The 11865-nt window shown below is 39.1% G+C and overlaps 1 protein-coding gene across 1 annotated transcript in view; it reads right to left on the bottom strand.

Annotated features, from left to right (window-relative positions):
* LOC128696590 (saccharopine dehydrogenase-like oxidoreductase) overlaps positions 1-9370 on the bottom strand; it is a gene marked incomplete in the record, with an annotated part of 34761 nt that extends 25391 nt beyond the window's left edge. The window contains 4 exon segments of the mRNA XM_070094654.1: positions 2319-2399; positions 2959-3065; positions 3503-3723; positions 9227-9370. Of these exon segments, the coding sequence (XP_069950755.1) occupies positions 2319-2399; positions 2959-3065; positions 3503-3723; positions 9227-9264 (447 nt within the window).
* Positions 9371-11865: the final 2495 nt, after the last annotated feature.

Below are 11865 nucleotides of genomic sequence, written 5' to 3'. Positions count from 1 at the left end.
ATAAATGACAATTGTTTGGAACCAACAGTAAGATGCACAATATAATAATAATATTTATTTTGTAGGTAGTAGGTTAGTAGACAGCAACCACCCAGGGAGGTACTACCATCCTGCCAAGTGAGTAATTGTTTTACATGATGGTAGGATTGCTGGTGTCCTTTTTTCTGTCTCATGAACATGCAAGATTTCAGGTACGTCTTGCTACATTTACTTACACTTAGGTCACACTACACATACATGTACAAGCACATATATACACACCCCTCTGGGTTTTCTTCTATTTTCTTTCTAGTTCTTATTCTTGTTTATTTCCTCTTATCTCCATGGGGAACTGGAACAGAATTCTTCCTCCGTAAGCCATGCGTGTTGTAAGAGGAGACTAAAATGCCGGGAGCAAGGGGCTAGTAACCTCTTCTCCTGTATATATTACTAAATGTAAAAGGAGAAACTTTCGTTTTTCCTTTTGGGCCACCCTGCCTCGGTGGGATACGGCCGGTGTGTTGAAAGAAAGAAAAGGATTGCTGGTGTCTTTTTTCTGTCTCATAAACATGCAAGATTTCAAGTATGTCCTGCTACTTCTACTTACACTTAGGTCACACTACACATGCATGTACAAGCATATATGTATATACATCCCTCTGGGTTTTCTTCTATTTTCTTACAAGTTCTTGTTCTTGTTTATTTCTTATCTCCATGGGGAAATGGAACAGAATTCTTTCTCCGTAAGCTAGTAACCCCTTCTCCTGTATACGTTACTAAAGTTAAAAAGAGAAACTTTTGTTTTTCTTTTTTTGGGCCACCCTACCTCGGTGGGAAACGGCTGGTTTGTTGAAAGAAGAATATTTATTTTGACATGATACATGTATGCACAAAGAAGTATGATGGCTGTACATGCCAAAAACCCTTTTATATGCAGAACATACCAGGCAAACTTAAAATTAACTTAAGATTAATAAGGCAATAACAGTACATATGGTCATTAGATGAGTTACAATGAATACAAAAGACTTTAGTATTCTATTAGGTCATGCTACATGGCTTTAATAAGTCTTGTAGAGAAGACTTACAATTTTGATTATTAACCTCAGGTGGATACAATGGAGTGATTAACATTTGAGATGAATACAGATATTGAGAGCAAGTATATATTGATTATATTGATGAGAAAATTTTACCCATGTTCATGATAACGAACAAATGCATGTATAGTTTTTACAAATGTATTGGATGGGATAGGTTAAGGAGATAAGCTGTCTTTTAACTGTAGCTTTAAAAATGCTAGCTGAACCAGTGGTTCTGGAGATTTCTGGCTGAGAGTTCCTGATTTTGGGCCCTTTTGTGTACAATGAGTTTTTGAAAAGATTTAGCTTTACACAGGGAATGTCATAGAGGTTTTTGTGCCTAGTGTTGTGTCTAAGAGTCCTACTGCAACTGTTAAGAAAGTGTTTCAGGTCGGGATTTATATCAGAATTGACTGTTCTGTAAATGTAGGTTGCACAATAGTACGAGTGAATGCTTTGTATAGCGAGTAGGTTTAGGTATTTGAAGAGTAGGGGGTGTGTTGTCTAGCAGTGGATTGTGTGATCATTTGCACTGTGGCTTTCTGTTATTATTATTGATTTTAGGTGGTTTTTTGTTGTGGAATCCCATGCACAAATAGCATAGGCAAGGTTTGGGTAGATCAGTGAATAGTATAATGTAAGTAGTGCTGTTTGTGGTACACAGTAACGTATCTTTGAGAGGATGCCTACTGTTTTAGAAACTTTATGTTATGTGTTGGATACGGGTGTTGAATATCAATGACAGTGCTGGTGAACATCTATAACCTTAAAGCAGAAACTACTTATTAATGTGTTTCTTAGCAGTTAAATTATTACAGAACTACAATTAACACACAACTGTAAATTCAGTACATTATATCCTTAGTATGACTGCCACAGGGAAGTAGCAGGAGTACTTATTCCATGTGTTTAAAATGAATCTTTATTTACAATAACTTAATATCTGAATTATGCAATTCTAATATGAAAGCAAATTTTTCTGGGAAAATATCTCCTGCGCAAATCATGGGCCTACTAATTTTGTTACTTCAGTATTTAAATAACATTATATTTACTTTTACAGTAGAAATAGCACATTACAATATAAATAACTAATATGTAGTATCCAATAAAAACAAATACATTTGAAGAAGTTTCAGCAGTTGTGAAAAACATATTTTATCATGTGACCTGTGTATTTTACAAATAAATTGAAGCAAAATACAGTTCCCAAAAACTTGCCAAAGAATAGATTGGTAATCCTTCATGAAATATTACCTGTGGTTCACCAGAGATGTCTACATGATTTGAACCATTTTCAATACAGGCACGTACCACTCGTTCTCCATATACCTGATACTGTTAAAGAATACATCAAACATTTCAATGTTTTTATGTGCAAAAACAGAAATATTTAAAAAAAAAAAGAGTTCCACTGTACAAACAAGCAGGTTAAGAAATATGAGTCAATGAACCACTTGGTTTTAGTTGGACTGTGGAAGGACCAGGCCCCTAACTGATTTTTTATTTCTCCTAGCATTTTGGCATAATTATCATGAATTGATTTATCTCCATTACTCTCATTCATGACTCAATCTCAATACATAACATGAAATTGATACAATGCTTGACAGAAAAGATAGATTTGAATGCTTGCCAAGATAAGAGCTGTAATTTGAGCATTAACTATCAAATTAAAAATTTATTTTTGTGCTAATAGTGATAGGAATAATAACTGACCTTTTAATTTTATGCTTAAAATTATGTTCAACAAGCATGCATGATTGATGTTGCAACCAAGTTATTGGGTATAATTTAGATAGAAACTGAAAGCAAGATAATGACATACTAATTTGAGTTAGTTCTGCAGTTAACTGTAGAGATAATAAGGTGAAGAGAAAAAGTATGTTATTCTTACAGGTCCAACGCAGTTGATAACAACAGTGGACTGAGCAGCCATCCTATTCAGGGAATCTTGGTCTGCAACATCAGCAAGGATGACTGCTACATTTTCCAAGTTTAAACCTGTAATAAGCAAAGTAAGCAAAGTTTACTTTTCAACTTATTGTAAGTTCAAAAAAGAAATGCCATCATTCCTACATATCTGAAAAATGAAGTTAATTAGGTCTCATTAGATGAGCATATAAAGTGTATTTTCACTAACGCTAATGACTAGTACCTCATGTTATCCTCATCCACAAATTTTAGAACAATTTACTTTTACAGAATATGCATTTTGAAACAAGAATGTTTTGTAATAAAACGTATCATTTAATATGAACCATTCATAATAGAATATGCACACCACCAATAATACAAGCGAACTGCACTGTTATACTGAATAAGTTGTATGTTAAAAACTGTTAAGGACAAAGATGATAAAAAAAAAATGGTACTGGTATAAAAATAAAGACAAGCACATTCAAACAATTATATTGTGTAAATAAAAAAAAAAGACCGACCTGTTTCTTTACGTGCTGTTGCAAGGCTATTTAGAAGTTTGTCTTTAGAGCGCCCAGCTACAGCCCAAGTCAGTGGTATGTTTCTCTCTGTCCAATCATGATGGGCCACACGAGATACTTCCTCTACTACATACTGGCCAGTATACCCAGTTGCTCCAAAGACCACAAAATCATAGCGTTGTCCTTCTGCCACTGTAGCCATTTTTAGAATCTGACCACTTCTGCTGAATATTAAAGTATACTATTACTAATCATAGTATATTCAAGGAGAAGTGGTAAATCCACAGGGGTCATACAGCATCTGAATAACAGGAACCAATCAGGAAGGAAAGGGGTAGCTACAGTTTCTTTGATCAAGTGTCTTGCAGCAGCATCAGAGCACAAGCCTTGGGGGGTTCTGCTAAGCTAATTAAAAAAATGTGCACCACTGTCACACAAACAAATCCACTTAGAGACTACAACAATGAAGGTAAGTACTGTACAATATGTCTGGACCTCAGTTTACTGATGAGGACCTCAACTAGATGCCAAAACATAGAGCTGTATTTTCATTTTCAGTTTTATCGCTTCCATGTGTTTCGTTTGTGCACAAATTAATCTACGTGGAAGCAATAAAATGGAAGGTAGGAGGAGTACTGTGCTGAATGTTCTTGCATCTCGTTGAAGCCCTCCTGATCAGCCGGGCTGTGGCTCGTGTATTCGACTGCATGTGGCCAGCATTAACAGTTTGGTTCATCAGGCCTTGACCCACCAGGAGGCCTGGTCTGGAACCCAGAAGCATCCTTTAGGTATCCTTCAGGTATATAATACATGTATTACATACACTGTATAGTTTATCATTCATGGAAAAGCCCATACATATGCGCTGCATTTTGGGGTAAATATACCTCAAAATAATTTACAGAAAAGGTAAGGAGACGTGCAATATATTTTGCCTCACTCGGGATTCAACCTGGATACTTTTGGTTCTGAGCCAAATGTTTGACATGTGAGGTATGTATTGCTCTTATATTGTATGATAATACATGTACAGTATGTGAAAGTTTAGAAAAAAAAAAAACTGCCTAATCGTCTCAGGAACCTCAATGAAAATGTCACTTTTTTTTTCTTTACTTTACAGGGCCATCCTAGATTAAATCAACATAATGTAATACATGGGTGCTATTATCATGTGTGCCACAAGAACACCATATATTTTTAAATGTAAATTATGTTTTGACTAAGCAAATAAAAACTTACTTCAACTGAATGACTATTTACTTAAACCTCATATGATGTATATAAGCAGATATTTATTACCCATATAAATTCAATGTATGACCCATAAAGGTTAAATGTTTGTTTTAAATACAAAAAGTTAATTACCCATGTTTATAAATGCAAAGATATTCCAATTTCAGCATTACATTATTTATACAGTATCTATTTTGATAAAATAATATGAATTATGAAAAATTAATGTACATGTTCTATTGTATGAATTTAATATATGTACTGTTGTATGAATTTAATACATGTATATGCTCTTGAAGACAAAGAAAATACAGGTGTAATATACACAGATTTTCCAAAAGCCTTTGACAAGTGTGACCATGGTGTAATAGTGTACAAAATGCCTGATAAAGGAATAACAGGGAAAGTTGGTAGATGGATCTATAATTTCCTAACAAACAAAACACAGAGCGGTAGTAGAGAGAGTAAAGTCTGAGGCGGCTAGAGTGAAAAGATCTGTTCCACAAGGCACAGTATTCGCTCCCATCCTGTTCCTCATCCTCATATCTGACAGACAGGGATGTAAGCCACAGCACTGTCTTTTTTGGATTATCCTAGGTTCTCTCCACATATGCTGCTATGTATGATAATCCATGTAACTGTATTTATGTACACCTGAATAAACTTACTTATTCCTTTGCAGATGGTACCCAAATTTGCATGACAGTGTCCTCCATTGAAGACACTACAAGACTCTAGGTGGACATCAACCAACTCTTTAACCCTTTGAGGATCCGTGCCGTAGATCTACGGTTATACATTGAGGGTCCAAACCGTAGATCTACGCCATGAGCTCAGCTCGCTCTGATAAGCTGCGAGTGGTAAATTTGGGCCTAGATATAAGAGAATACATCTATGTGGTATGTGTGCACCACATAAAATAAATCCTGCAGCACACAGTGCATAATGAGAGAGAAAATACCGAGACCGTAATTTTCTATTAAAACAGCAACTTTGCAGCGTTTTTTCGTATCTTTTTTATAGTTGTATTTGCAATTTCTTGGTCTCATTTGATAGAATGGAAGATATGTTACAGAAATAGAGATGATTTTGATTGGTTTTAATAATGGAAATGGGTTGAAACTGAGCTCAAAATAGCAGAAATGTTAAATTTTTGCCGATGTTCAAGAGTAAACAAATGACCCATGTCTAATACACACCAGCTGGTGGGTCTAATATACGTTCACAAATGTGGTGATATTATTTATACAATTATTACAGTATTGCATAACAGTAAATCTTCTATTTTTGGTTTGAATAAAAATTTATTATGCGAATAAAAAATCAAAACGAAATTAATTTGTAAAACCTGAAAACGTAACCAATGAACAGAGGAAATGTTAGTTTAGTTCCAGGAATGCCTGCATTGTTTCTGACTTGGTGATTTCTTGTGCTCAGTCTATGGCATAGAAGTAATATTAGTGAAATAGCTAAGAATTTGAATTTGATCGACTGGAATAATATAATTGGCCTAAAATGGGAGTCAACGTTGGCAAAATCGCCGATGCGTCAATATCACTGACACATCAAAATTTACAAGAGCATAATTTCATCAATTTTCCATCAAATTTCGTACTTTTTGTTTTATTACCTTCAGAAAAAGATTCTCTACCATTTCATAAGAAAAAATAAAATTATTTTTTGAAAATTCTTGGACCCTGGTGTGCACTTTGAAATTTGGCCTCTGGACCCTGAAAGGGTTAAATGGGCTGCAGAAAACAAAGCTAAGTTCAATGAAGAGAAATTTCAATTACTCTGATATGGAAAATGTGAGGAAATTAAAACTACATCTGAATATATGTAAAACAAATTCTAACCACACAAGAGAGTGAAAAACTAATGTAAAAGACCTGGGAGTGATCATGTCCGAGGATCTCACCTTCAAAGACCATAACAGATAAACATTGTATCAATTGCATCTGCTAGAAAAATGACAGGATCTATAATGAAAACCTTTAAAACTAGGGATGCCAAGCCATGATGGCACTCTTCAGGTCGCTTGTTCTATCTAGGCTGGAATATTACTGCACACTAACAGCACCTTTGAAGGTAGGTGAAATTGCTGACCTGGAAAATGTACAGAGAACCTTCATGGCACACACAACTGCGAAAAACACCTCAATTACTGGGAACACTTGAAGTTCCTCAACCCGTACTCCCTAGAATGCAGGCGGGAGAGATAGTAAGTGTATTCAGGTATACACAAATACAGTTACATAGATTATCATACATAGCAGCATGTGTGTAGAGAGCCTAGGATAGCCCAAAAAAGGCAGACAGTGATTATATACACTTGGAAAATCCTAGAGGGATTAGTACAAAACATGCACACGACAATCACTCCCTATGAAAGCAAAAGACTTGGCAGATGATGTAACATCCTCCCAATGAAAAGCAGGAGTGCCACTAGCACGATAGAGACAACACAATAAGTGTCCGGGGCCCAAGACTTCAACTGCCTCTCAGGATACATATGGGGGATTACCAACAGGCACCTAAAGTCAATACCTGAGGAGCCGGGCTGTGGTTTGTATGTTTGGCTGCGGCCAACAGCAACAGCCTGGTGAATCAGGCTTTGTTACAGGTGTTATGCGCTGACAGTGTCACGTTCACACAGGTGTTATGCGCTGACAGTGTCACGTTCACACAGGTGTTATGCGCTGACAGTGTCACGTTCACACAGGTGTTATGCGCTGACAGTGTCACCTTCACACAGGTGTTATGCGCTGACAGTGTCACCTTCACACAGGTGTTATGCGCTGACAGTGTCACCTTCACACAGGTGTTATGCGCTGACAGTGTCACCTTCACACAGGTGTTATGCGCTGACAGTGTCACCTTCACACAGGTGTTATGCGCTGACAGTGTCACCTTCACACAGGTGTTATGCGCTGACAGTGTCACCTTCACACAGGTGTTATGCGCTGACAGTGTCACCTTCACACAGGTGTTATGCGCTGACAGTGTCACCTTCACACAGGTGTTATGCGCTGACAGTGTCACCTTCACACAGGTGTTATGCGCTGACAGTGTCACCTTCACACAGGTGTTATGCGCTGACAGTGTCACCTTCACACAGGTGTTATGCGCTGACAGTGTCACGTTCACACAGGTGTTATGCGCTGACAGTGTCACGTTCACACAGGTGTTATGCGCTGACAGTGTCACGTTCACACAGGTGTTATGCGCTGACAGTATCACGTTCACACAGGTGTTATGCGCTGACAGTGTCACGTTCACACAGGTGTTATGCGCTGACAGTGTCACGTTCACACAGGTGTTATGCGCTGACAGTGTCACGTTCACACAGGTGTTATGCGCTGACAGTGTCACGTTCACACAGGTGTTATGCGCTGACAGTGTCACGTTCACACAGGTGTTATGCGCTGACAGTGTCACGTTCACACAGGTGTTATGCGCTGACAGTGTCACGTTCACACAGGTGTTATGCGCTGACAGTGTCACGTTCACACAGGTGTTATGCGCTGACAGTGTCACGTTCACACAGGTGTTATGCGCTGACAGTGTCACGTTCACACAGGTGTTATGCGCTGACAGTGTCACGTTCACACAGGTGTTATGCGCTGACAGTGTCACGTTCACACAGGTGTTATGCGCTGACAGTGTCACGTTCACACAGGTGTTATGCGCTGACAGTGTCACGTTCACACAGGTGTTATGCGCTGACAGTGTCACGTTCACACAGGTGTTATGCGCTGACAGTGTCACGTTCACACAGGTGTTATGCGCTGACAGTGTCACGTTCACACAGGTGTTATGCGCTGACAGTGTGTTCACACAGGTGTTATGCGCTGACAGTGTCACGTTCACACAGGTGTTATGCGCTGACAGTGTCACGTTCACACAGGTGTTATGCGCTGACAGTGTCACGTTCACACAGGTGTTATGCGCTGACAGTGTCACGTTCACACAGGTGTTATGCGCTGACAGTGTCACGTTCACACAGGTGTTATGCGCTGACAGTGTCACGTTCACACAGGTGTTATGCGCTGACAGTGTCACGTTCACACAGGTGTTATGCGCTGACAGTGTCACGTTCACACAGGTGTTATGTGCTGACAGTGTCACGTTCACACAGGTGTTATGTGCTGACAGTGTCACGTTCACACAGGTGTTATGCGCTCACCTACATTCAGTAATATTAACCCAGAATAATCCAGCAGTCACATAATGAGACTATTTCCACAGGGTTCCGAAATAAATTATAAAACAAAACCTTGACCACATAGAGACAACTATTTTAATATCTATTCCATCAAACAAAAGCGATTGACACCACAAAAAATACTTAGAATGAGGTTAAAACAAAACAGCCCTACCTCCTACTAGGTATCAATTCGATATATAAAAAAAAACCACAAAGACAACAGCTGTTGTTGCAATTGACAGCTGTTGTTGCAAGGTAAGTAAGCTGAGATGATAGATACTCACTGTAAAGGCTTGATCAAAGTTCTACAAGCTTGGAACATCACCAGCTGGCGCCCGGCTGCCCACCAGCTGTCACCAACTCACCATGACTGGAGAAAACTCACTCATTATCATTATAGTCATCTTATCTCATTAAGTGCTTCACTACTTACCGGTTTTTGTTTGAGATTTATATATATATATAATTTCTAATTTTACAATGGTCTCGAGGTCACTGAACAAATTTAGATTTAGAAAGGGACTCCCCCAAGGATCCCAGTGGAAATAAGTCACTTTGTCTAACTTTTTTGAAGGGGGTTATTCTAGGTACTTTACACATGTTACTAGGTATAATAATTGTACATAATTATGTGTACCTGTACCTAAATAAAATTACTTACTTTTAGAATGGAAATAAGTCACTGACTTTTTATGCATCTGTTCTAGGTAATTAACATATATGTAAGGAAATTGTGATCACCCAAAGCTTGTGTAATTGTATAAGTAGCTAAGTAACTGAGTAAATAACCAACCAACTAACCAGTTTACTTACCTACCTACATTTTAATTTAGACAATTTAGATATAGACAATCTTAGACACAAAACTGACGGAGGTCAAATATATAACCCGTCTGGTCATGCTCCTTTCATTCTGGACAATGTTCTTCCCAGGACAATCCCCTCAAGGAAGGTTCCTTGATGTTGGTGAGGGGCTCTTGATTTAGGGAATTGGATCTGTGCTCCAGTTTCCCGAATTAAGCCTGAATGCCTTCCGGTGGCCTGGTGGCTAAAGCTCCCGCTTCACACACGGAGAGCCCGGGTTCGATTCCCGGCGGGTGGAAACATTTCGACACGTTTCCTTACACCTGTTGTCCTGTTCACCTAGCAGCAAATAGGTACCTGGGTGTTAGTCGACTGGTGTGGGTCGCATCCTGGGGGACAAGTTTGAGAACCTCAATGGAAATAAGTTAGACAGACCTCGATGATGCACTGACTTTCTTGGGTTATCCTGGGTGGCTAACCCTCTGGGGGTTAAAAATCCGAACGAAATCTTATCTTATCACATCCCCCCCACAAGTGCTGTATAATCCTCCTGGTTTAGCACTTTCCCCTTTATAATAATAATAATAATAATTCCCAGGACAACAACAATAATAATAATAATAAAAGTTATACAGGCCTAGCTGACATTAATGACATATTACTATATAGAAAGCCGGTTGTTATGCTGAGCATTTCGGGTAAATTAGGTCAGTTTTATCCCAGGATGCGACTCACACCAGTCCATTAACACCCAGGTACCCATTTTACACTGATGGGTGAACAGGGACAGCAGGTGTCTTATAGAAACACGTCCTAATATTTTCCAGCCGTATAGGTGGCTCGATCCCCGGACCTCAGTGTGGCCACAATAATATGTCACATTAGTTGCACTTGTGTCCTTTTACCTAACAAATTGTCGGTAATTCTACCAACATTATTACAGGCTGTTACTGCCAGCAGCAGCAATCCAACATAAGAACCACAGTCCGGTTAGTCAGGTATTGACTTAGGTGCTTGTCCAGCCCCCTCTTGAAGACAGTCAGGGGTCTATTGGTAATCCCCTTTATGTATGCTGGGAGGCAGTCAAACAATCTTGGGCCCCTGACACTTTATTGTGTTATCTCTCTCCAGGTAAACTCCAGGTAAACTCATCGCGCCCCTGCTTTTCACTGGGGGATGATGCACAGCCTGCCCAGATGCCCGAAATGCCTAGCCATGCTAGGTGTTCTAGTGGCCCCCTCTGTAATTAGTATTTTATTACATGTAAACCACACAATAACCAAAACCTATAAACACCGCATTGTAATCCTTATAGAGAATAAACTTTGATTTGATTTGATTTTGCTTTCGTAGGGAGTGAGTCCTGTGTGCAGATTTGGGTGATTGAAGTCCCACAAGCCTTCCTTTGCCACCGTCCTTGTTCTGTAACACCCATAGACACGCTGGGTCATCTTTAGGGAATCTTTGGGCACATTATGCAGTCTAATTGATGCATGCTGCAGGCACAGCCTACGGCAAAAAATTACACAGTGGGCTCAATAAAGATTTCAGGGGACCCCAACCCGTCACTTAACTGTAGAGAACCGTGACAGGAATATGAAGACAACTAAGCAACGGTTGACATTACAGCAGAAGCAGCGGCAGTTATAACCATCTCTGAATCTTGGTTGGATGATACGGTGACTGACGACGAGGTCAAAATAGATGGTTACAATATAAAACGCTTAGATAGGAACAGAAAGGGTGGTGGAGTATGTGCCTACATTAGAAATGACTTAGCTTACAACCCAAGACCTGATTTAAATAACAATAAACTGGAGATTCTATGGTTTGAAGTGCTGCTTCCTAAGACCAAACCCATCTTAGTAGGAACTAGTTACCGCCCTCCTACCCAGGACCAGTTCTTAGAAGACTTTTCCAGAGTCTTGTCCGGAGTTGAAAACAATTGCGAGACAATAATACTGGGCGACTTTAATATCTGTTTTCAGCAGCAAAATAACGGGCTATGCAAAAGGTATAAGCAAATTCTAGGATTAAATAGTTACACTCAACTAATTAATACTCCAACCCGGATCACACAGTTCTCAGCCACCCTAATTGACCACATACTTTGTAACCG

The sequence above is a fragment of the Cherax quadricarinatus genome, chromosome 47, assembly GCF_038502225.1.
Source record: "Cherax quadricarinatus isolate ZL_2023a chromosome 47, ASM3850222v1, whole genome shotgun sequence".
NCBI lineage: Eukaryota > Metazoa > Arthropoda > Malacostraca > Decapoda > Parastacidae > Cherax > Cherax quadricarinatus.
Note: the sequence above shows the minus strand (reverse complement) of the source record. Positions and strands in the feature narration are given on the sequence as shown.